The 25730-nt window shown below is 46.0% G+C and overlaps 1 protein-coding gene across 1 annotated transcript; it reads right to left on the reverse strand.

Moving 5' to 3' along the window:
- Positions 1-620: 620 nt before the first annotated feature.
- Positions 621-24533, reverse strand: boc (BOC cell adhesion associated, oncogene regulated). The gene is made up of 18 exons (XM_085362346.1): positions 24309-24533; positions 12027-12155; positions 11120-11392; positions 7510-7656; positions 6828-6971; positions 6438-6731; positions 5275-5547; positions 4925-5190; positions 4675-4840; positions 4260-4328; positions 3778-3987; positions 3248-3423; positions 2944-3166; positions 2645-2833; positions 2351-2553; positions 2178-2260; positions 1758-1906; positions 621-1610 (listed from the first exon to the last, which is right to left on the reverse strand). The coding sequence occupies exons 2-18, from the start codon at positions 12136-12138 to the stop codon at positions 1495-1497; spliced, it is 3093 nt and encodes a 1030-aa protein (XP_085218472.1). The 5' UTR covers positions 12139-12155; positions 24309-24533; the 3' UTR covers positions 621-1494.
- Between the last annotated feature and the right edge of the window lie 1197 nt (positions 24534-25730).

Here is a 25730-nt window from a genome sequence, read left to right on the forward strand (position 1 = left end):
GAACCCTTCCACCTTCACAATATGATGAGGCTTCAGCAAACACTCCGTGGATGAAAGGACTGGACGTATCTCTCAGGTCAGGAATCAGGTCTTTGTGCATTTCTTCCTCTTTCTTCAGGATATGATTTCCAAATATTTATCTGCTGTGAGGTTTTTAGGTCTGTTACTTCTTGTTTTCCACTTGTCTAATTTCCTCACTTTTTTGAAGAACACTGCACACCTTGCTGAGTCTTGCGAATGCATTTTACAGTCAACAGCTTTTTGGGAATCATTTTGTTAATGGAAAAAAAAAACTTTTATACCCGTCAACTGTTATCGGTGAAGTTTGTTGCGGATTCAACTAAAGAAATGTGAACAAATTGAGTTTTTGCTAAAATTATAAGTGTGTAGACAATCCTGGTTCACCCATTTGTATGTTTGGATGATTCATTATGAGTGTTAAGTGGCTTGACAAGCAAAAAACAAAACAAAAACATTTCTCTGAAAATGAGTAAAAAAGCAGCCAATTTCCAAAGAAATTTTCTGAAAGACTTTTAAAAAGCTTAAAGAACTAATGCTCAAGATTCACAAACGACTCGACTCAATTTCATAAGCATTTATTTACATGCAATAGTGCTCCAGCATGTGCAACCACAGAACAGCTACACTTTAAAAAGAAAAAAAAAGGGAGTGTAGATTCAGGATCTCCTTCATTTTGATTGCAGATGTCTCTGTCAAAGACTAACACTTATGTACCGACCAGTGAGGGAGGAATAATACTGACACACCTGTCGCAGCAGCCTCACCTGGCAGTCTTTTGGTAACCAGCAAACAAGTAAACACAGAAATGGTTGCAGTATAAAGTTCAGCTTATCAATGACTGAGTTAAAGACATTTTCCAGAATCTCTCCCATTCAGTGATTTAAAAAAAATATACCAAAACAAAATAAATAAACTATACAATATATAATCTCTTGTACACTACTGAAACAATGATTTATGTTGCATACACTTGTTAATAGTTTGTTAATGACGAACAATGCATAATACATTTGTGTTACTGCTATACAGAAATGACCGAGAACGTGATATCGCAGAGCTAAACAGCACCTCGTGACAGCATCAGACTGGGTCCGATTGTGTTTCTGTCTAAAGCTAAGTACCTAAAAGGTCCAGACTAAGGATGGAGGAAGGCTGGGAAAGACATGATTGGTGGGGAGGGTTTAGTTGTGAAGTGCTGAACTGAGAGGAAGTCCCTGGAGACTCCAGACTCTTCTTCACACAAGGAATAAAGGTCTCAAATGCAGACAGACAAAAAGACTACATACTACTCCCTTTGTCCGTGACATAGCGTGAGGAGATCTATGAATAAAAAGTCACTTTCTTTTCAATATGAAAATAACCTTATATACAGTATAATCAGACACTTATGTACAAAAGCATAAATATATAAATATCTGTGATACAAAAATAAATATTTTCTCTCTTTTTGTTTACGGTTTATTTAACAGTCTCTCATGCATCTGTCACGCTGGCCATCCCCTCGTCCTCGAGGGGCGTTGTGGCTGCTGAAGAGGATGTGGTGAAAATCCCTTCGTCCTCCAGAGAGAGAAGCGGGAAAGATGCCGGCTCTGCGGTACAGAGAGAGGAATGGTGAGAAGATGACAGGAGGATTCAACAACAACACCAAAACAAAGGCATCCTTAAAAGATGCTCGTTTGGTTGATAATAAAAGAAGAACATTATGAGCAGATATTAATGGAGACATCCTCACATACTTGGAGCGATGTCCTCCGTTTTGTCTCCACCACAGAAGCCGCCATCACCTCCCGCGTCCTGTGAGTTTAAAAGCTGATGTGGGGAGTTGAGGAGCTGGAGAGTGGAGTCATCTGGAGAATAGCAGGAGTGCTCAGGATGATCAGGGCCACTGAAGAAAACAAGAAAAACATATTTATTAGACTTTTTTTTATTGTCCATACCAGTTGTGACGTTTGGGATGTTCAGCCAACAAATTTCTTCAACATTTATCCAGGTGTTCAGTTTAAATTCTTGAGCCTGTTGGTCAAAATTCAGTTTTCTTGCTCATCAAATCAGGACAAAAAGGTTTTTTTAATGTCACTAGTTCATATTGGTAGAATTATTTTACGGTGTTAGTCCAGTACATTAAAAAGTAAATAAGTGTTATAATGAAAACACACCTGGTAGAATAGTGGTAAACAGGCAGGTGTCCATTGGGCTGTTGCAGCAGCGTGTCACACTCCATATCACAATCCACACTATCCTGCACAGACAGACGAGCATACATTAAATATTCAAACAAAAACTCGTGGATAGTATAAAACCTAGTTTTGTTTTTGTTTTGTTTTTTTACCTGCTGGAGGCCAGGCAGGCAGTGCTTAGGTTTGCCATTTGGTGTGTATTCTCCGTTGGCGGGGTACACGCCATGTGGAGCAGTCATGTGAGTATCCAGCGGGCAGTGGCCCACTAATGCAAGTCCCTGAAGAGGAACCATGGTGTACTGACATGACGACATGGGGGCGGCCACAGCGGGGAAGCACATGTCGGTTGTTTGCTCTGAAATGAGGACAAAACAGGAATTACACGGATGTGGACGGGGAAGACGTTAATCCCTGTAAAGACTCGAGGAACGGCAAATTGCACTCACTCTGTTTGGCCCAAGCCCGCCACAGGCAGAAGGGGATGAAGGCGACAATAATGAAGACGAAGGCTCCCAGGACAACGCCAACTATGAGGTAGGGGAGGTCGCCGGGGCGAGGCACACCTACACCGGGCGGTCCATACCGAGGGTCACTGGGAGTCTCTGATGGGAGAGGCTTTTGGGAGTTAGGACGAGCTGTAGAAAAAAGGAGAAAGAGGAAAAAATTTAACTATTAGCAAAGAAACTCTTTTGTAAAAGACAAGACCGACTGACTGCGACAAGCTTTCGCCAACAAAGCACCTCACCTTTTGTTTCAAGGATGACGACATTGCCAAATTCGCTCTCTCCCTTCTCGTTGAAGCTCTGCATCTTGATGTCGTAGGCGGTCTCGGGCTGCAGGTCCGTAATCGAGTGCCAGTATCTGTCCCCTTCCACCACATCCTTCTTATAGTCGCTGTCATTATCGCTGTCTGTCGGCCGGTAGTAGATGTAGAAACCGTAGATGGGCGTGTTGTTTACTGGAGTGTACTGTCGAGGGGGAGAATAAATCACATTATAAATCACTGCAAGCTTGTTTTTGAAATCCTCAATCTCCTTCTGGACACTCACCGTCCATTTGAGAATGATGGTGGTCTCATTGATGGCCTCATTATAGGTAATGTAGGGTCCATCGACGGGGCGTTCGTGTGTTCTCCCGCCAACCACCGTGTATGCCTTGGAAGGGGCGCTGGGAGGACTGGAACCAATCACGTTCACCGCTACCACACGGAACTTATAGGACGTACCTACAGGGAGAGGAACGGGCATTGTTCATCTCTGGGATTACAACCAGCCAGTGGCGCTTTCCCATTGTTGTGCTGATTAATGAGGCTTGTTTTCACTTTACTGTCTGTTTTCTTTGAGCAAATGCGATGCTGTGCTGTGCTTTTGACTGATGGCAACAATTACTGAGATGATTGAAACAACACTCATTATGGTGATAAATTTTGCAGACCATGGGAATGTAATTATGTGGACATCATTGTTGTAATGATATGGTACGACATGTCCTACTGCTCCCCCCACCCCCACCGAGCCAGAGTAAACAGCTTTGAGCAACAACGCTACGGTTTTGAAAAGAGGGTGTGAAGATGGCTGACCTTTCTCCAGGCCCGTGATCTCCACGGAGAGTCGCGACGGGGGGATGTTCTCCACCGCCGTCACCCAGTCCTCTCCTGCCTTCTTCACCTTCTTGTACTCCACCCGAAACGACTGGATGGGGAAGCCGCGGTTACCGCGAGGAATCCAAGTCACGTACGCCGACGTCTCAGTCGCTGTGGAGACCGTGGGCTTGTCGGGGGCTTCGGGAGCTGAAGAAAAGCAGGAAGAGTGTCAAATGGAAGCTACAAACAGGGACAATATACTCAAACTAGTGAGAGAAAGTTCAACAACGGTCACGTTCAGGACTTACTGGGAGCTCATCCTTCAGGGAACAGAAATGCAAGAGAAAGTGAGACTTGTTAGTGAAAGGAGAAGGTGAAACTGTATCTAGCTCTGTTCATAATCAAAGTAATAGATTTATTAGTATTGTTAATCAGAGAGGAGTTTGTCTCAGTAATACACAGGACTGTTGAGAGCTTACGAGAGAGGCTTGGTGAGGGGACAGAGGGAGTCTTTGGAGGATCATTTGACACTCCCAGATTTTTGCGACCTGTGGACAAAAGAGATAAGGCACCACATCATCTTAAAGAAATATACTCCAAGTCATTTTTAAAGGAAAGGACTGGTGTCACTTTCTGACTCCCTGAGTCTGAGAAGTCAAAAGTTAAGATGTGTTTAAAGCTGTCAAAATAATGATTACCTTAAAGTGCCTCAGTGTTTAGCAAACATGACTCAAAACGGAACAAATAAGGGAATTTCTTGGGGACTATTTTTTTACAGGCAGATTATGCAGCAGCACGCTGATGTGAACTGACCACAAGTACCCGGCATGGAAAAAAAAAAGCACCTGGCGCGAAGACTGAAGGAATCTAGTAGGATAACAGCTGTTGTTGTACCTTTGCCGGTTCTGAAGGTCATCATGGCTGGTTGTCCCAGCCCTGCACAGTTCTTGGCAGTCATCTCGACCTCATACAAGCTGTCCGGCTGCAGCTTGGATAGAGTCAGCTTATGGAGAGAGCCCGGGATACTGGTGGAGGTCCAGTCTGCAAGAAGTTCTCCCACCTGAGAGGCAGAGCAGGCTCAGTTACTAACACAAGAACACATGTGTGACTCTAAAAAGTTTAGACGATGAGCTTCTTGCAGTACCTTTCTGTATTTTATCATATACTCCAGTACAGGAGGTCCATGCTCGTGCCGCGGCTTCCAGGTGAGCTCATAATAGTCAGCCTTGCCTGTGCGTGGCTGACTGAGGATGATGGGGGCTTCTGCAGGCATGTACCCTGGAAATTCTGAGCAGTCTAGAGGCAACATGGCACCTGCAACCCCCGGCCTCACAGGCGGCTGCTCTCTCAGCACCTTGTCTGGGCTGAGCGGGCGGTAAATGGAAGGCAGCCTCCCTCGGGATAAAGTCCCTGTAACGAAACAAGAAGGATGACATCTAACATCTGTGAAATAAAAGAAAATCATCAACAAATTACCAAACTGAACCCACTCACCGGTTGATACGGTGATGAGGCGAGCGGAGGCCTGTGAGCTGCCCACCCCGTTCTCAGCCATGCACTGGTACAGCCCGTCATCCCGGGGGCCCACTTTGGAGATGCGCAGCCCCCGGGAGGTGAGGCGGTGGCGAGAAGACTGGGCGAGCGGCTGGGCATTGTGGAGCCACATCACAGAGGGAGCGGGCTTACCGCGGGCCTGGCAGATGAAGCGCACCGTGTCGCCGTACACGACTTCCCGCTGCTGCAGCTCCACCATCACCTGAGGAGGCTCTGCAGGGAAAAGAAACACACAAAGGAGAGAGGTGAGGAGGCCGACCTGAAACTCTGTGCATATGCATCTGTGTGGATCTAGGAAACATTTGACTATTTTCTGGTATTTGTAGACCAAACTACTAATCGAGGTAAACTTCGACGCTTCGGTGAATACAATCGTTCACCAAAACACTTAATTGATCTCCTGATTCCTTAAGATTGCTTTACAAGTGCCAAAAATCTCCAATATTTACATTTTTATATAACTATTTTTGTCTCGCTAAACATCCAAACCCCAAAATGTTCTAACTATAGTGGAAATACTATGAGCTGGAAACAACATGGTTCGTGTTCTTGCTTGATAAGTGACTTAATCGATTCTGAAAACACAGTTGTAGTGTGTGTGTGTGTGTGTGTGTGTGTGTGTGTGTGTGTGTGTGTGTGTGTGTGTGTGTGTGTGTGTAAGGGGGTGTGTGGAGCCAGGCTGGGCCAGCTAGTTGATGGTTGGCTGCTTGTGAATGGGGGAAAAGACAGAGCTCATTACAGCTACAGCAGCACTCTGGCTTTAATTAGAGCCAGCTGCAGAGAGACGAGCCCACAATACATTCATACACAAACATGCACGCACGCACACACACACAGAAAATCACTGTAAAAACAGTCATCCATAACCTAGACACACTCAATCAAGTCCTGGTGCAGAATAGAGAGCTCTGTCTCCACCAACTCTGTGTTGCAAAACACCGCCCACACTGCTCCTCTCTCACACACTCTGTACATACAGACCCCGTCTTGCCAGTCCGCCAAACAGGAGTCGATGTAATTATTAAATCCATGACACGGAAAAAACTTAAAACAAAACAAAAGTACCTTGTAGAGTCAAACAAAAAACACTTCATTTTACTCACCAAACACTTGGACGTCATAGAGCACCACGGCAGAGCTGGCCGAGCCGATGCCGTTGTCTGCCCCGCAAGCGTAAGTGCCCGAGTCTCCCTCGCCGACTGCATCGATAAGCAGGTTGCTAAGCAGGAAACGCGTGTTGTTGTGGAGACGCAGGTCCTGCCCGTCCTTTGCCCACGTGACCTGGGGAGTTGGGATGCCACTGGCCACACACTCCAGCACCAGCCGCTGGCCTTTAGTCACCATGATGGAGCGGGGTGCCGGCGGGTAAATGATCCGAGCCGCTTCTGATGTGGAGCCTGAAAGAATCGAGGCATTGTGCGTGTGAGCACCTACGAGTAAAATGCGTCCCCGCAAGACCAGAATGCCATGCTGAATGAGCAATAGTGACTCACGGCGTATGCGCAGACGATCAGCAGAGGTGGACGTTTTAACCTCCTGAGTGACGGGGTTGTAGGCAGCACACTTGTAGGGTCCCTCATCATCACGTGTGGCATTGGCTATCTGCAGGTTCCCTGATGGCATGATGAGGTAGTTCCCTGCAGGACCAAACAAAAACATAAGTCTGAGTGAGAGGGGTGCAGAAGAAAAGCAGAGAAAATAATCAGAAATACCACAGAGACAAAGAGGAACCACAGAAAAACCGAGTCCATGTTGTGAAACAGCGTGGGTAATATGAGCCCTGTGTGCCATTCCAATACATAGCTGCACTTCCAGCTGAAGCCACAGAGTGGCACTGTCGAGTCTGACCCAAGTGAATGCTCTTCAACGTGGTATTCATTTCCTCACAGATAAGGTAGATATCAGTACCTACAGCTCCCAGGCATCATCAGCATACCAGCTACAAACCACTGGAGCTTTTCTTCTCTTCCAGGCAACTTAGAAGTAAATAGTTTGAAAAATAAACAACTGCATTCCCATGTTTCAACATTCTCCAGATAATGCCCTTATCGGTGGTTTTACGATGGGTCAGATAGCAGGATTATAGCATTCCGGTAAATTACGAAGATAGTATGGGAATTAAGGAGAGAGAGTGAATGCTATAAAAGATCTTGAGGGATTAAAGCAGCTGGTTACCTTTGGATGTTTCCAGCCACTCCTGTTTGACGCTGTAGCGAACCTGAGCCTTGGGCTGGCTTTCGGGGAGGTGACATTCAATAACAGCCGTGTTGCCTTCATCCACTTCGATCTCCTGCTGGTCATCGGGCTCAAAGTCCCGCAGCTCTAAAAAACAACAAAGACATGAGGAGAAAAGTCAGCGCCGTCTCATAGCTACAACACATTTCACCCTTCTTTCATCATCTTAATATGCAGTGTAAATCACGTCTAACTGCACATGTAGACAGTCATTCCTCGGCTTCAGATGTACAAAACCGCAATATTCAGAGCAATAATAACTGTGCTGTTCCCATGTTGGGTGTCTCTCATGTCAGTCCGACTTTGCTGTGTTGTAACCACATTCCCACAGCTTCTCTAATGTTCCCTCTTTTTGGAAAAAAAACTTCTACCTCCACTTCTTTCCCACTGCTCGTCTTTACGTGATCCGCTGAAATTCGCAGGAATTTTAGGAAAGCACTTCAAGCTAATTTTTCTGGTGTCAGTAACATTTGAGTAGGCCACATTAATCTTGTCAAACATTATACCGGGGGACTGGAGCCGGGTCAGATTCTGTGGGAAATGGTGGGAGTGGGGATTACCGGGGCCATGTGCTGTGACTGTGTCCCACAGACACACGGTCTGCACAGCATAGACACTTATCTGGCCCCCTGACCTTCTAAGCCCCCTGCCTGAGCGGCCTGGAGGCCTGGCATTGGGGGGAGGGGTCAAAGGGGAGAAAGCGCCATCCTATAGGGTTTCATTGCCATTTTATAGATTTGAAGCAGAGAGAACCTAACATGAGACAGAGAGAAGAAACAGGAGCAAAGAGAACAGCACAGGAGGGGAAAATAACACCCAAAGAAATTTGTCATTAAGGCGTCCAACAGTGAAATGAAAGATAAATAAAACTTCTCCAGGAACGTAATTAAACGTCTGCCAGCCTTTGTTGATTTATTCTTAACAAACACAGCCTCTCCATTCTTTCCAGAGCTGCTATAACTGGGGTGTTTTTCTTGGACCCGGCACACCGAGCTGCCCGTATGCACACACAGTCAGCTGATGAGTCTTTGTACACCTCTGTGCAGCAGCAACAGGAGTCCCGCACGCACGTCTCTAAAAGGGGGCAGGGATAGCTCAGTAGGTAAAGTGCTCGCCCCATGATCGGAAGGTCGGCGGTTCGAATCCACTTAACGGCTACCCTGAGGTACCCCTGAGCAAGGTACCGTCCCTACACACTGCTCCCCGGGCGCCTGCTTAGTGGGCTGCCCACTGCTTCACTGAGTGAATGGGTCAAATGCAGAGAAAAACAAGTAATTTCCCCATGGGGATCAATAAAGTATCCATTATTATTATTATTAATTCAATAAGCAAAGTTTAGTTAACAGTATCTATTGATAGGGGCTTTAAAGTGATTTACTAAAAGCACTGAACAAACACATTCACTGCGGGCAGTCGATTTATCCACCACGCACGCTGGATCTGCCCCCTCTGCAGGCGCCTGGGGGAGCTTTAATAGGCGTAATGGGGGAGATTGTCTAACACGCACGCACACATTAACAACAAACACACAACACAACCCTATGCCTGTGTCAGCTCTTATTCTGAAAGATGAGAATCCCAGCCAGGACATGTCAAGCTTAGCGGGGTGTGTTGAAGGGGAAAAAACCTCAAGGATAGGCCGTGTGGCGCTCCATTTGCAAAATCAATCAGGTGCTGTTTTTACAGACACCCCTTCCCCCACCTCATATCTCCCCACTCCACCTTCCTCCTCCTTCTCTTGGCTGTTTCTCCCAAATTCCTTCATATACACCTTTTAACGCCCCCTCTCACAACTCTACTGCCCCGCATTCTTCACAGGAAAAAGAAAAATCCCCTCACGGGTGCCTCTCAGGTGTGCACGCGAGCGCGCGCATGTGATGTTTCTTGTGAGTGCATCCTGCATGGATGGAGGATTGATGGCATTCATAAAGTGAAGCAGACCTCCCGCACCACGGCTGCTTGGCAGGGCGAGAAGGAGCGAGAGAGAGACAGTACATTCATCATCTTTATGTGCAGCAGCAACAGGAGTCCCGCGCGCACGTCTCTGAATTATAACACGTTATAGCAACGTGTTGTGCGTTCACGTTGTGCAGATACATGTTTCTACGGCAAAAAAAAAAAAAAAAAAAAGGAGGAGGGTGATTGTCTGCACAAGAATTCAAGCGGGGGAGCTTTTAAGTGATGCCAAGAAGACGCAGATTTTTCGGAGTCGGATAGTGTGGAGGGTCTGGAGTCAACGTATCCTGATCACAAAAAAAACATGTGCGTACAACTAAGAGGGCTCACAAGGAAAGGCAAGCACGTACACACTCCCCACGGAGCAGTTCCTTAGGCGGTTTGGGGGTGGCCGAGGAGAAGCAGTTATTAAATTAAAGAGGCTTTTTTGGGAAGGCGGGGCGAACAGACTGGCTCCACATGTGGTTGTCCCAGTGTGATTCATCCACTATTGGAGCAATCAATAACTTTTAATGCCTTTGTAGCTACAGCCTCTGGAGAAAACCCAAAGAAAAATAAGAGCGAGAGAGGTGAAGATGACAAAAAGAGGAGGATGAGGAGGAGAAAGAGAGAGAGGGAGACGGCGATAATGAAAGGAGGCGAGCTGAGAGAAAGTGACAGGGTGAAGAGTGAAAAACGTGCGAGGGGAAATGCGTGTGAAGATGATTGTGGAGGGATCCGAGGAGGCAGAGAATGTGACACCACGTCTCGTCTCGTGTCAGGATCTTGTCTCGACTGGCCTAAAAACAGCTCCCAGTTTCTGCAGCCGCATACATCACATCCCTACGCGTAAAACAATACTGGTAAAAGCACCCTCCCCACCCCCCTAGCTAATGGTGTGCTCTGCTGGGGCGTATACCTATATCCTCTGTCCACTCTTATCTCCACTCAGCCCTCAGCACAATTACGGGGCCATAACTTCTGGCGAGTCCTGCTGTCGGGCACTGCAGTGAGGAATGTGGTGTTGTGGGGAAAGCAAAGGGCCAATGAAGGTAGGGGGGCCTCCAAGCTAAGTCCTGCTGGTCCCCTTTCCTCCCCCCCCACTTGCTCAGACTGGCCCCTGGGTCCCCTTCATTCCTCCAGCTCAGGTTTCACAGTTTCAGGCCCCCTTTTCAGTCCCACAATGGATATCAAATACAACACCGTACACTAGCAAAGCACTAAAAACGTCAGCATGGGGAATCATTTATTTTAACACTATTAAATTGACGCAGCTGTTTTTTGTCTGAGTACACAGAAGAAAAACTGCCTGACTGTGCAGAGTTAATCCACTTATTACTGATGTGCAACAGATTCTCACTGGAAGGACCAAAACTGCAGTAGGTTTATATTTTTTTTCTCCCCAAAACCACAAGTAGTGGAAAAGTACGAGGTTTACAGTGATGTACTGGTAAAGGTTTAAAGCAAACAAATGCCGCCCCTTCACTGCTTTTGTTCTACTTAGAGAGAGAGAAAGAAAAAAAGTCCAACGCGTTCTTTGGATATTCTGACAAACCAAAAAGGGGCCCCTTTGTTTGTGTTTATTTGTCACAGCTTTGTGTGGGTGGCTACTCACTGGCAGCAGTGACGTTAGCAGGCACACTGGCTAGGGCTCCGGCGCTGGTGCTGGCCACACACTGGTATCTGCCAAGAGTCTGATTGGAGAGAACTGGGATGAACAGGCTGCTGGGCCTCAGCACTACACCCAAATCTCCGTCTACCAGCTCATGGCCGTTGAGGCGCCAGCTGATGTTGGCGGAGGCGGGACGGGCACTGCAATGCAGGGTGACGCTGCCTCCCAGCTTCTGCACCACGGATGTGGGCTCTTCGTTGAACGCCGGCACCTCGTCTGAGGAAACGATTAACAACAAGGATTCAGATGCAAATTAGAAACTCTTCATGTGAGCATGCGTATAAAAGATATTTACACGTCGGGGAACTGATATGTATGTTTGCCATCATTTCTTTTCTTGATTAGTTGGAAATCCAAAGCAAAGTTTCCTACAACAGACCAAGAAAAGCAGCAAATTCCCAGACAAATGTTTGGCTTCTTTGGTTGCAAATTTTGCTTGAATCAGTGAATGAGCTAATCGCCGTGGCTCCACATACAATACTTGCATTATTTTTAGTGGCAAGAACAGCTCATGCACACTATTCCCGCCTTCCAATTTCTTTCAAATAAACTGCTGTACCTGCTGCCAGACACATAACATCTCACTCGCTGTGCCTCAGCCAGAATATTTTGTCCCTGGCAAGGACTTACTGTGCATCAGGTGTGTAAAGGCACTCAGTAACTGAGGGTAGAGTGAGGTAGAAAACTGCCACAGCAAATTGTGACTGAGGGCATGAAGACAGATGGATGGAAAAAGGAAACATTTTCATTATTACGTTGCTTACTGTTAATACACAGAGAGAGGAAATAGGCACTGGGATTACAGTGAGAGTGGGGTCCAGTACTTCACAAGCTAATGTTGTTTACTCACCGGTGAGTGAAGCGCCGCTCTGCAGGCAGCACAGCAGTACTGCGCCAAGAGCGCACAACACTGGAGCCCTTCTCTTTTTCATCCACGGAGTCCAGTCTTGCTTTCCAGACATCTTCCATACACTACCCCCTGAAACACACAACAACAGGAGGTGGTTAGAAAGGTCACGTACAGACTCTGAGCAAAACAGGCTTTAGTCAGTTTGTTTCAGTCAAACCTGACTGAAGCAAACAGGCAGAACTGCACCGAGACACGCATCCTCCATCTAAACAGCGCGCAGCTCCCTCTGATTGAATTTTACTTGTATACACACGTGCACGAACAGGCGGCCGCTAACGAAACACAAGCCAGGCGAGGCGGCGCGCTCAGCAGAAAAACTCCAGACACAAATAAAGTCTTTCTTTTCTGTCAGCCCCCATCTCACCGTTGACCCCATCCCCTCCCGCTGCGCCCGCACCCATCCAGCCCACGCTCATCAAAGGGGCGCCCTCATTCTGCGTGCCGTAACCCGACCCCTCCACCTTCCTGCTCAGGTGTAACCGATACAGGTAGAGCGGTATGAAGAGAGGGAAGAAGATAGAGGAGAAGACTAAAACACACAGGCTGCTTTCAAGAGTTTGGACAAAGAGCAACTAATGAGAGGTAGTAGAAGGGAGGGAGGCACAGGGTGGAAATGTATATATATCCTAGAAGTAAGGAGTGAGGATAAGATGGATACTTAAAATACAAATAGAGAAGTTGCTGGTAATGGTTAGTCTATTAACGGTTAATATAGAAAGAGGGGAGCTTTTCTCTCTCTCCCCTTGCTGCCAAGTTTCCCAAATTCTTTCCTGTCAGGTTAAACTAACAACTTCCCGTCAGGATGAGGAGGGTGGTCCTGCAAAACTAAATCTCCCCTTTCTCCCCACTCACTCGCTCTCTCCCTCACATGCACGCATGTCCTCGAACATACAACGGTCCCGTGAGGAACCTGCAGAAGTGGAAGCGGCACGCAACTTTGAACATGCATTTTTGTTCTGAGCTTAATAAGGCAAAGGGGATGATTACTGAAGCCTGCCTGCACACCAACGCGCTCACACACAGAGAAGGGTCCCAAGGCAGGACAGTAAGAGAATGGAAACTTTTACAGTGCACCTTCATCATCTAATGGTAGCAGTGAAGAAAAAAAAGATATATATATATATATATATATATATATATATATATATATATATATATATATATATATATATATATATATATATATATATATATATATATATATATATATATATATATATATAAGTTTGGCTGCCTGGCACATGAAAACGAGCAGAGCGGTAGGGTGATGGAAAAGCAGCTGCAACAGCTCCACAAGGCCACACATCACTCTCTGCTCCGTTTTAATTGCACATTATGAATGTGTAAACAATTTCAGATGACTAATTCTCGTGCCATCAACAGCAACAAAGCAGCGCTCTGCGTGGAAAAGACAGCGTGGCGCAGTAATGATTAGTCATCGAGCTGTTACACCAAGAAACAGAACTTTTTTCTCTTTTTTTAAAGCTGCTAAACGCTCCAGTGTTCCAGTTGTTTTTGTATGCTTCCTGCTGGGTGTTGGATTTTAAGATGCTACAACCCCCGCAAAAGCAAAAGGGAACTGGATTTGAGTGGTAACTCTACATAATGCTATTAGCACTGATGCAAAATTTGTATTAATACCCTGTTAGACAAAAACTCCAATCACTGATTTCTCTAGATTCACACATGTGTAGACCTTCTGTTTATCTCTCATTGTGACAAGCCCTCAAGAATGAGGATAACCCTTAGTGTCAGCCCTACATACATGTACAGTTTCATTTAATCACTCGTCCACACAAAGTGGCTCATCAGTAGCGGGCTCACTCTGTAAACAAACAGCACGCTACTGTGGGGACCAGGAGGGAGCAGAGCTGAAGGCCTGTGGCTTCTGTGGCTGGTCACTATATGGACACAACTCAGTACAGCTGCCCATAAAAAACACCTACATCTCTGTGGAGCACCTGTCCCGACTGTAAGAGTCACTAACCATAAACCAACTACACGCACAGCGGGACACGCTACCTCAGCGCGTAGCCCTCCCACATGTCCGATTTCTCATTCTTTTCAAAATAAAAGCACTAGCAATCAGACGAAGGACAGAGCTTTGTTGCAAAGGCACCTCGTACAATATCACTCCCTTAAAAAAAGAGCCCTGCTTCTCTGAGTGTGTCTGTTGGTCTGATTCATTAGCGAGCTGGGTCCTGTGTTTGCTTAGCGGATACCCTGCGTCAAGATGAAGAGTTGCCCTGACATCCATGTCCAACTTTTTCCATCACTCCTTCCCAGAGAAGCCAGAGAGGGAAAGAGGAGCCTCCCACGCATCAGCGACACTGATAAAAAACAGAGCACACACACACAGACAGCTCCCCTAAATTAAAAGCAGTGTGCATGTGCACTGGTGTGTCTGTTTGTGCGCACATATGCCTGTGACTGTTTTGTTACAGCCCTACCATGAGGAACGACGCCGCATGGCAAACACATTGTGCGAACAGCTTTGCGGTATATGAGACATACTTTAGTGACAGTGCAAGAGAGGGAACTCTGTGAACTGTTCAAATCTGCCAGTCCCACTGAACAAGTATGACTAGAGTGGAACCATTTCTGTAGTCACAGTAAGGACCTGAAACTCGACTCGCTACAGTTTTGATGTAGACCAGTAAAAGAGACAGCAAACGATGACAGCGCTGTGATTTTTAGATTTTGGGTAGCTGTTTTAATATTTATCTTTTGGGTAATATAGCTATTTTTTAGTTCAATTAAGGATTTTGTTCATTTAAGTATTGAAATAAAAAAAGTCTAAACTTGCTGACATTATTGAAAGATTTTCAACCTACCCCTGCAACAGGTGGGCCTCCATGCAACATATGCATTAAATAAAATGTGAAAAATCAACTTTTTATAAGCATAATTGTGCATATACACTGCTACAGATCCATATTAAACAGAGTTTCTGCAGGATTTCTTCTATCAGATCCATTCTTGTGGTTTCAGCAGGTTTAGATTTTCCTACCCTCCCTCAGTGCCTTCATGTTCCCTTTGAAATTTAGGGAGAAAAAAAAAAGACTTTGATGCTTATTACATCTATAAAGGTGTCAATAGAGAAAATGTTTTAATGGCACATATCCATGTATTGCACAAAAAATCCTTTCCAGACAGTTCTGTTCAAACCCTTTAAACTCATCTTGGTTTATCGTGATTAAAAAGTTCATTTTCATGGGAGGAGTTTTTAAGGGATTATCTTCGACTGCTGTGGTATTTTAATGGTCATCTCAGGGAGATCTTAAAGGTGTCTTGACTTGCAATTTGCTGTGAACACTTAATAACTTGCCTTCAGGACTAAGGAGTGATCACCTTAATAGTACGATTAAACATTTCTATCCAGGTGGGAGTGTCCTCAGGGGCAGAAACATATGAAAAATTATGAATGTAATTGTATGATGGCCAACCTTTTACAAAGTGCTTTCATCATATCACAAATGAGGGAATATGTTTTGGAAGAATTACATTCCATCCCTCCAGTAGAGTTACCATGCGGTGGACCAACACCATTGGTTACTGGACACAGATAGCTGTGGACAGCCAAACTAGCAATATACCATTTTTGTGTCCTCATGGTGTCCGCCTTGAATAGGCATCCATTCTTTGTGTCCTTGTTGTGCAGCATCTGCAAGGTCACGAAAAATTGGCAAGCACACGGATGTCTGCTCAGAGTCACGTGTTCGCCCTCGGATACCTAAATAAGCGTCACTTGAATTAAAACGGATGTTGGCCCATTTTGCATACTCTGAAACCAGAAGAAGAAGCTACTCTGTGCGGGTTCTTACTCCAACACCTGTTTGGAGAGGGCGAGGAGAAAGCACAAACAGCAGGCAGTGAGAGGTTGTGGCGGTGGTGTGCAGGCATGCATCACGAGCTGTAGGTATGCCGGTGTCTCATATGCCGTTGTGGGGCAGAGACACTTGACAGAAGTTCATTGTGAGCGTGCTAAGTAAAGACACCGGGGCCCCCGTTCTCCTGGGCCACTGCCGGTCCCATTGTGCCCCTGCCTCTGTGGATAAATTCATTTTGACAACCCTGCTAATTGGATAAAACCCGACTGGAGCCTCCTCCCCGAGCTCTCACATTCCATCTGCTTTCTAGCACGGAGAAGACGAACAGGAGAGAGAGGAGGCAGTGAAGGGGTATCAGGGTAGTAACTTCTCGTGAGGAGCTGAGCTGTTGAATATTTATCACCTCCCCAAAGTCCCCTCTTGCGCTCCCTCCTCCTCCCCCAGTTTTTACGTCTTTTTACAACCCGTGCGCTCCCCTCCACCCCACCCTATCCTCCCTTAAGGTTCTCCAAACACCACAAAGCCCCCCCTTTAGATAAACACATGCGGTGTCAAGTGTTAGGAGTGCCGGGGGTTCAACTGCCCCGCTCGGGCCCGCAGCCCACAATGCCACGCCGCATAGCTGTCATGCGGGAGGCCGGTTGCCCCTGGCGACGCTAACAGGCAGAACGCACCTTAATAGAGTGGAGAGTCATTGTAAAGCAGTGAGCCGGTGCACAGACAAAGACCCCGCAGACCCCTGGAGAAGGGGAGACGCTACTCTGAAGGGTCCGGGGAAGAGCTGATGGGCCCTGCTCAATGACCAAAGAGAAGAGGGAGGGTGGGGTGGGGGGGGTGCTCAATGACCAAGAGGTTTCTGTAGTGGTGTGTGGAGAGTTTGTGGAGGCAGAGAGGAGGAGAGAGAGTTCGGTGCCTTTAAAGACTGATGTGAGCTGGGTGAAGGGGGTTTTATGGATGCAGGGGTAGGTGGGTGGGTGGAGAGGTTGACTGAGAAAGCTGAACAGCGACTCAAATTAATAGAGAGGATGTCAACTGGCAGGCGAGCAGGAGGAGAGAGCAGAGCCTCATCAATGAGCGGCTGTGTTCGAGGGAGCGTGTGTGAGAGCGTCGCTGAATGTCTCAACATATTTTCTCCTCATTCTGTCAATCTGTTGGCTGGCCTCTTAGCCTGGCCGGGGTTTTGGTGCTGAGTAAAGGAGGAGGACGCGCATGGTCCAACACAACCACATCCGGTTTACCATTAGACCATCACACAGGGCAACTACATAAAAGATGAGAAGGGGATTTTTATTCCAACAAATTCTCAAGAAAACACTGAGACAGGCGTCACATGTTAGCTGCTGGTCAATGACTTCCTTGTTCTGTTAAACCTAGAGTCCAACACCTAAAGATTTTCACCCAAAAGCTACATGGATTATTGACTAACCCGATTAACCAACTTTAGAAAGTCATTTATAGTTTCCTAAACCCCCAAAAAGACAGAATCAAAAGTCTTGTTTTGTCGAACTCGCAGTTTGAAAGCAAAAATATTTTTACTTCATTTTCTGCAATAATAAAAGGGAGAGAGGGAGCACATGCTGACACTGGAGATGCCAGCGTTAAACCAGCTAGTTTTGCAGATTATTCACTTAGCTGTTTCCGCACTAACTCTGCACATGGATTTTTTTTTTGGTCACCCAAAACGTCAAAACTCAAATATGTACATATAATCTGAATAGAACTGGGCAGAAATACATGCGGTTTTGTGTTAGTTACTTTAGTATTAATGCGTGTACCTCTGGATGTTGCCCATCTCTACTATAATGCAGATAATGCAAAAACTGAAGCGGACAACCTCCGTTGTTTTCCCTTCTGCCAACTCAACACCAAAACTTGGCAGAGTCTAAGTCTAAAAATCGATTCCCACCTCTCTTTCCACTCCCCCGCAGACAAGAGGACATTATGGAGTCCCCTTTGGCATAAAAATGCTGCCCAACAGGTGGAGAGGGGGCCAGCTCAAATCCTCCACTCAAAACATCACTCGTTCTCATGCCACAAAAATTACACATCAAAAGCATCCCTAACGAGGTTGAGAACCTACCCCCTCCTCCTTCATAATACGCTCTCTCAAACACACACGCACGCTTCACAAAGTATTAACGAGCTATACGCCCGTCCAAGCCCTCCTTCACCCCCTCCCCAAACCGACACTAACGAGCTACAGTGCGTCTCGGGGATTAACGAGAGGGATCTGGACAGGCCTGCCATGTAGAGGAGGGGGCGTTCTAATCAATTAGGCACTGAAGCATTTGCATAATTTAGATAACGAAGCCGAATTAACCACGGAGAGCTAATTATGGTGCCATGGTGAGCACATCCACCCACATTCTTCTGCCTGGTGTGGGATGCCAGCGTGCCCACCAAGGCCATGGGAACAGGGCTGGATCATAGAGGCTTCCTGGGGAGTTAGTTAGACCTGGAAGGATGGGAGCGAGGAAGAAAGGAGTAGAAAAGATAGAATACCAGGGTTAGGAAGACAAAAGAATAGAGAAAGATGTACAGAAGAACAGGAAGAAGGACACTGAGACCATTCCATATTCTTACTCCATATTAATAAGGAATAGTATCCATTATTGTTATGGAATAAGGATATGGAGAATGATTAAGATAGAAAGCTAGAAGAACAGAAAGATGGATAGAAACAGATGATAGAATTAAGGATACAAAAGCAAATAGAAGCATAGCAAAAATGTTAGAAAGATAGACGGCAGGATACAAGGACAGAAGGATGGATATAAAAAAGGATGATAGAAATAATTTTTTTTTAAAAAGAATAGAAGGATGCCAAGAAGGAAAGGAGGACCGATAGAAAAAAGGATAATACCCAGGATTTCACAGTACTCATCGCACAAACACACACGCGCGTGCATGCAGTTACATATTTCATTTACCCACAACCATTCTCTCCTTGCACAAGAAGCACACACACTCAGTGACACATAAGCAAGCAATCACACAAACTCCTATTACATGGTAAAAGTATACTCACAGAGGCACATAAATATGCAGACCTCAGGAAGTTTTTCCAACACCAAATGTCAACACGCTAAAAAACAGGCTACCACTTATCCCAAGCCCGAGAAATAAAACGCACGCACGCCGCGGCATTCACGCATGCCAATATAGACTTTCATAGCTGTACGTATATGCAGCCTGCTCTTTGTGTGTTCCTGCGGCGCTGGGAGAGAGGGGAGGGAGAGAGGAGGGATACGGGGTGGGTTAAAGGGGGCCCCCCAACTCTTTTGGCAGCTCATGCATCAGAGTGAATGGAACCAATTATAAATCAAGAACAATTTCTCCCCATTATTCAGCAGGAACCGGGAGGGGGGGGGACTGGCCCTACAACTCTCAGTGGGAGATGAAGGAAGGAAGAGAAAAGCAGAGCGGGTGAAATATTATATGAAAAACAGATACGAGGAGGCATTAGGAAATTGAGATAAGGTGGGGGGGTGACAGAAAGAGAGATGAGGGAATGGAGAAAGACTGTAAAGTTAGAAGGAGCAGGCCAAATGAGAAGGTTATAGGAAAAAACAGACATGAGGATGAATTGGGAAATGGATAAGAGGCAGGAACGTGAAGAGAAGGCGATGGGTTCGGCTGCGTCAACTGAGTTTGAGATGGTGCAATAGCGCCTGACAGCCTAGCTCATGGTTATCGAGTGAAAGCTGCTGCATCTCAAAGACATTCTTGGGAAGGGAAACAGCTGGAGGAGGCTCTTTTCAAAGAGAGCTCTCAGTTTCAGGAGCAGGATTTGTGAGACGCAGTAAAGCAGAGCTACCATTTGTCCTGTCACTCAAGGCCACGGATGTGCATTATCCTGCATAAAATAAAAACCTCATACAGATACAATTTGGACAGCAGACAGAGCCGCGCTGTCGATGGAAAATTCCAGCACTGATAACCTCAGGGGCCCAATACCTCACTAATCTGGTGCCCAGTGATTTATTCTGTTGAATCATGTCTTCTCCTGCCAGTCTGACATTCTTCGATGATGAGTTCTTGCTCTCTGGGGCAACACTTTAAATCTGATTATTGGTTGTAGCTCTGGGATACAACCCAGATTCCAGCTTTTTTTTTTTGTTGTTGCCGCTTTTATTGATCTATAACACAAGCTGGAGAAAAGAATACAACGCACTTATTATTCCAGCGTGCGTGCAGGCTCAGCGCGCCACACTCAGCGAGCCCGCACGCAAAAGGTGAGAAACTTAAGGAAACCAACGAAAGGGAGGAAACTTTTCCAACTGAGTGCATGAAAGAGAGCAGAAAGAGCAGGAACGTGACTGCGAGGCTTAAACCGAGCGGTTCCAGTCAGAATGCAATCTTAAGCATGTGTGTGAATGATCTATTAGAGCGTCTGGGTTGCTTTTGGCTCGTAATAACACCCCCCTAATCTTTGTCCAAATATCTGCTTTGCACACACAGGACTATTTGTCTGCACACACACACAGCTTTCTTACCAGAGTCTGGAGTTGATTAATGATCTAACAACACTCATACCGCACTCTCAATGTGCATTTGTGTGTGTGTGTTTGTGTAAGAGAGCGAGAATGAGAGTACGCCCTGGGTAACTTCATTATCCAATCAAGAACTTTTACTTTAAGCAGATCAACTCAACTAGTTTAAAGGCTTTGGATAATCTCTATAAAGCTGTTAAGACACTGGCTGTTTTTAATATACATATATGTGTATAAACTGAACACAGACGTGCAGATATGGTTTTGCAAACGTAGCCTAAAAGCGGGCTTCTGTAATGGAAAAAGCTGAACAACCATCTCTTGTTCAACAGACTTTTTCCCTTTCTTTCATTGCATCTAATTTATCTTCATTCCTTCTTCAATAATCTGCTTGATCACAGCCAAATTAGCATCTCCAACACTGTCAAAACTTTCTAGTTCCCCCCTTTTCTTTTTTTTGCCCACCTCCCTCCTCACATTCCTCTCTCCCTCTCACTCTGTGGTCCTGGCTGACAGGATCAAGAGAACAGAGGTATGCAGCCCCAGGGGAGGTGCCTAGACCCCGGCCACCTGCCAGTCCAGGTGTCCCTCTTTGGTTATCTGATGTCTGACTGGACACAGAAACCCTCCTGAGGGAACGAGGCTCAAGTCCAAGCTTCCAATCTGTCAGTGCGGGAGGACTAATGCACCGTATGTCAACAGGCCAATAATGTCTGGCAGTGGAAAATGAGGCAGCCTTATTTGGCAATGAGTGTGTTCCTCGCTCGTTTATGAAAAGTACATTAACCCAGAAAAACATCTGCTGAAATTATCAAGTAAACTAGTCACACTTCTCTCTCTCTCAAGTCTTTAGTAACCCTTTTTCTAATGCACTAATCTCAAAACCACCACGCAGGTGACAAGTAATACATTCCAGTGCAAGGAGATGATCTTGATGGGAGGGTAGCTACCACACACACACACACACACACACACACACACACACACAAGCAAGCAAAGGCCTACAGATTCTCTCTGCAGGCTGTTATGACTGCATGAGCGTACCTGCTGTCAGAGATGAAAGCGTGCCCCCAGGATGGAGCTTTTTCTTCTTCACCTTTGTCAATTAACACGGATGTTACACCCACTACAACAATGGGTGCTTTTCAGAACCACAGTGAGAAACTTTTGGCTCCCAAAACCCGAGCGCGAGCGCACAGCGGTCCTTATGGATCTGCTGGCTATTCGCAATCTTGAAATGCATCTTTAAAATCCATTTATGTCTGCAGACTTTGATTTAAACCCAGATGTGAAAACACTCCCGGCTGCATGAGGGGTTAGTTAAAGCCTGTCCTCTTTGCCTTCATATCTTACATCATACCTCAACATGGCAAAGTCAATTTGGAAGCAAAGCTAAGATACGAGTGAGAAACTCTATTTCTGTTGGCGGCAGACCCAAATCCACACAGTAACTTTTCCTCACAGGCTATAACACATACGAAAGCTCAGCTCCTATAGGATGGATGAAAACTATCCAGCAACAGGCAAAATAGGGGAAAACTGTCTGTCTGGCAGGTAACCAAGATCAATGAAATTTAATTTCACTGAAGAAAAAGAAGGTTCTGCCGGTAACAGCCACATGAAACTGTAACCGAAAGACAATAAAGCAAGCTTCCTGTCCATATAGTCTTCATTCGCAGTCCTAAAAATGTAAAAAAAAAAAAGAAGAAGAAGAAAAGCAACTTAATAGGAACATTGTATGGTTTTTTTAACATTAATTACAGTGTAATACACATATTATAGAGGCTTGAAACATGCCTGTGGTGCAGCATAATACATTGAGTCTGCTTTACTGTATGAAAGCATGTTAGTCTTCATTTACGAACCATCTACAAACGAGAAATGGCACCGCCTTGAGAAACATAACCAAAAACTTTTGAAAATGTAGTTTGGTATCAGAAGACTTATTTCTAAGAACTTATTTCGTATTTCTGTGAGAAATATCTGAAATGTTTGCTCAAAAATGTGTTTTCCCATCTTTAACACGTGGTTCGTGTTCACAAGTCAATAATGGTATGATGGTATTTAAACTTTTATGGGGAAATAAACTGTTTGAAAATGATAGTTTCTGCCCACAGTAGCAGCAGCTCCAATATTTTTGCTTAGTATTGCACAAGATTGATTAGCAACTCCCATAATTGTCCCCCCCCCCCATTCCCCACATCAGCAATCAAAGGGGCCAAAGCCCTGTGAGAAACAGGCAGATAATCAGACAGGAATCATTTAGTTCAGCTTTGATCCACCCGCCTGCCAGAGATGATCAACAAAAACAACAAACCCTGCTACCAAACAAGAGGCTCCTTTTTTACTGAGACCAATTAATTCGCCCAGAAGCTGTGCGCCTAATTGGAGGAGGCCAGGCCATTCGTTTCGACTTTTAATCCAAGTGACATTGATTCAGCGGGAACAATCGGGCCCTCTTGTCTGATGCCATGTCTGTCACTGAATCGCGAAGCCGTCCTCCATGCAAGGCAGTGGAGGCTAAATGTAGACTAATCCAAATAACAAAACGACACCTGGGGTTGGAAACTCGAGCCCCTGCGGCTGTTTCTGCAGGCCTCCATCCGCCTCCTCTCCACCCCTTACCTCCTTTCCCTCCACCCTGGGAGCCTTCACGGTGATGCAGCCTTTGGCCAGCGCTCAAAACTCGGGTGGGGGGATCAAGACGAACATTTAGTCATTAAATCAGACCTGGATGAGGGGAAGGCATCAGGGGAGACTCTCCTGACAGCGAGGCAGGATGCAGGGTTTCTCACCAACAGAGGTGCCAGTTTACTGGAGGCTTTAATGAGGTTAGTCTGACACCAGGACTTTGGTTTGGGGGTGAGAGGGAGTGAGTGGGACTCCACTCAAGTAGCAGTGTTTGGGTTTGTTGATGACAGCAGAAACATACAATCTGGTCGGGGCTTTTTTTGAGCACTTGGAGGAGGGTTGTGGGAAAAAAATAGAAGATTGCGGTCTAATGCGTAAACGTAACCAAACTGTTATGTTAAGATCCAACAACTTTGATAGCACTACATAAACTTCAGGGGGAGGGAAGGGGCAGGATTTTTAAAGATGGCTAAGCAGCACCGTAAAAAAAGAAATTAATTATTTATAAGAACTCTGAGAATTGGCTCTCGTTCTTTCTACTTCCTTACAAATCTACTCATCGGAGGTCACTGCTCACCCGCTTTTCTATACCTCACCACAACGATGCTGAGCATGAGGGTGATGTTGATGATATGGGGTAAATCTGGCAGAGCTCACCATGTCTGTCTCCTGTTACCCTATGGGAGCGACTATAGGCTGCGGCCTGCAAAACGTAGACACGTTTTCCCAAAGAAAAACGCAAGTATACCTAAACACACAGCCGTGAATCTCCGCGACGTGTTACGAGAGGTCCGTAGCTCTTCATAAACACGCATCGTGGTGAAATAGTCGCCAGAAAAGTGGGGGAAAACTTTGGGGGAAAATACGGACGCGAGACCAATCAGGGCGCAGGCTAAGTCCGAAACCAAAGTCAATTTTTTCCTTTTTTATATAAAAAGCAACTTCAAATCCAAAATCTGACCTCGAGGTGCGTCCCAATAATGCACGTCTGTGTCACGGGAACTTTGTAGCAGAGTTTTTGTGGATCATAAGGCTGGAGAAAGCGGAGGAAAAAAGCAAAACAAATGCGGCTATCGAAGCAGAGACGCCAGCATGAACGAACTAGTGATCAAACACCAAGAGTCGCACATTTCTCTGAAACAGAGTCACGGATGAGCCGGTGAAGTGCCCACAAGAGTCGGAAAACACGCAACATAGCCGATACGTTCATGTATAAAACTGTAACAACAGCGTAAAAAACACGGAGCGCACGAAGCGGTCAAACTTACCAAAACTGCACTGCTCGGCGCTCGCACCTCGTTTTAACCAGGCGATCTTCTCTTCGCGTCTCTCCTGCGTTTAAGTCCCCCAAGGAAAAAAAAACACAACAGTTTTCGCTTCTCTTTTCCCTCTAAAGCCTTTGCTGCTTTAGTAATTTACTGCGATGCCACCGACATTTTCTTCGGCTCCCCCAAGTTCTCACATTGAAAGGCCGTTTTTGGATGACTGAGCTCTCAAACAATTCTCCCTTTTGCGACGCCTTTTCGGGTCCTCCCACTTCCCAAGCAGGAGGAGGGATCTGAACAATAGGGACTGGCTCCCAAACTCCCAGAGCTGGGTAGGTACTGCACCGCCGTTTGCCCCTACAGAGCGTATGCACAGCGTATGAGGACTTTGCAGAGATTGTGCTTAAAAGTAAAATGTGTAGGGGTGTTTTTAAAATGCAGATGGAGATAACTGTGAATAGAAAATATTTTTTAAAAATGAAGTTTTCTTTAAACTTTGGTGTTCTTTAGGAGGAAAGTGCGCCCCCTCCCCCTCCTCCTGCTCTGTTCCCCCTGATTTGCTATGCCTCGGTCCCCACAGGGTTTGTATTGACCCCCGTCCATTGAGGCCTGTAGGCCCTCCAGTGCAGCTGTGTAAGTGCTGTGCTGTTGTTGTGTTGTTGTGGACGGGACAAGTGTAGTCAGGTCTGTGCAGCACTCACACACACACACACTCACTCTCATACTACAGTGATCACAGCTCGAACCCCCCCCTGTGCTCACTCTGGAATTCTCTTCTTCACTTCAGTCAGCACACTTTGAAACGAGGGGAACCATTCCTGTCCAGTTCATTAATAACTGGGTATTCCCAGATCACAGGGTTTGATAGAGGGGTCTGCTGGTGGGAAGCCTTGCCTCTCTGAATGCAGGAACTCCCACCATGATGTACCTGAGGGGTTGCCGCATCCCTGCAGGCCTTCACTGTCTGACAGCCTGTGGTATTTCATGACACCTGTTGTTCTTGTCCAGGTGAGAGTATGTATGTGTGCACACCCGGTTTGTCTCATTTGGAGATGCTGTGTGTTAAACTTTTATTGGATGCCCAAAAATAAATAAATAAATAAATAAATAATCACAAATCCCAGCAGGATGTTTCAGGTCCAGGATGTCTTCAAGGAGTCATTAATCGTGGGTGTTTTCCAGTGTTGTGCTGCAGTTTGCCAGGACTTTGCAGGTCCTGCCAATGTTTTGCTGTTGTTGCTACTGAGCAAGGCTCTGTTTGTATGCGGTTCCTTCACACTAGCGCCACCCTGCACTACAAGGTAGAGAAGAGAGAGAGAGTAGAAAAAGGGGGGGACTCCCATCGCCTCAAAAACCCCTCCATGTTCTCCCCCCCTCCATCTCTCCATGCTGGGCAGGATGAATTAGCCCAGGGACAAAAGGCTT

The sequence above is a fragment of the Diplotaxodon limnothrissa genome, linkage group LG9, assembly GCF_057381915.1.
Source record: "Diplotaxodon limnothrissa isolate DT_005_m linkage group LG9, D_limnothrissa_male_GT1.1, whole genome shotgun sequence".
NCBI classification, from domain to species: Eukaryota; Metazoa; Chordata; class Actinopteri; order Cichliformes; family Cichlidae; genus Diplotaxodon; species Diplotaxodon limnothrissa.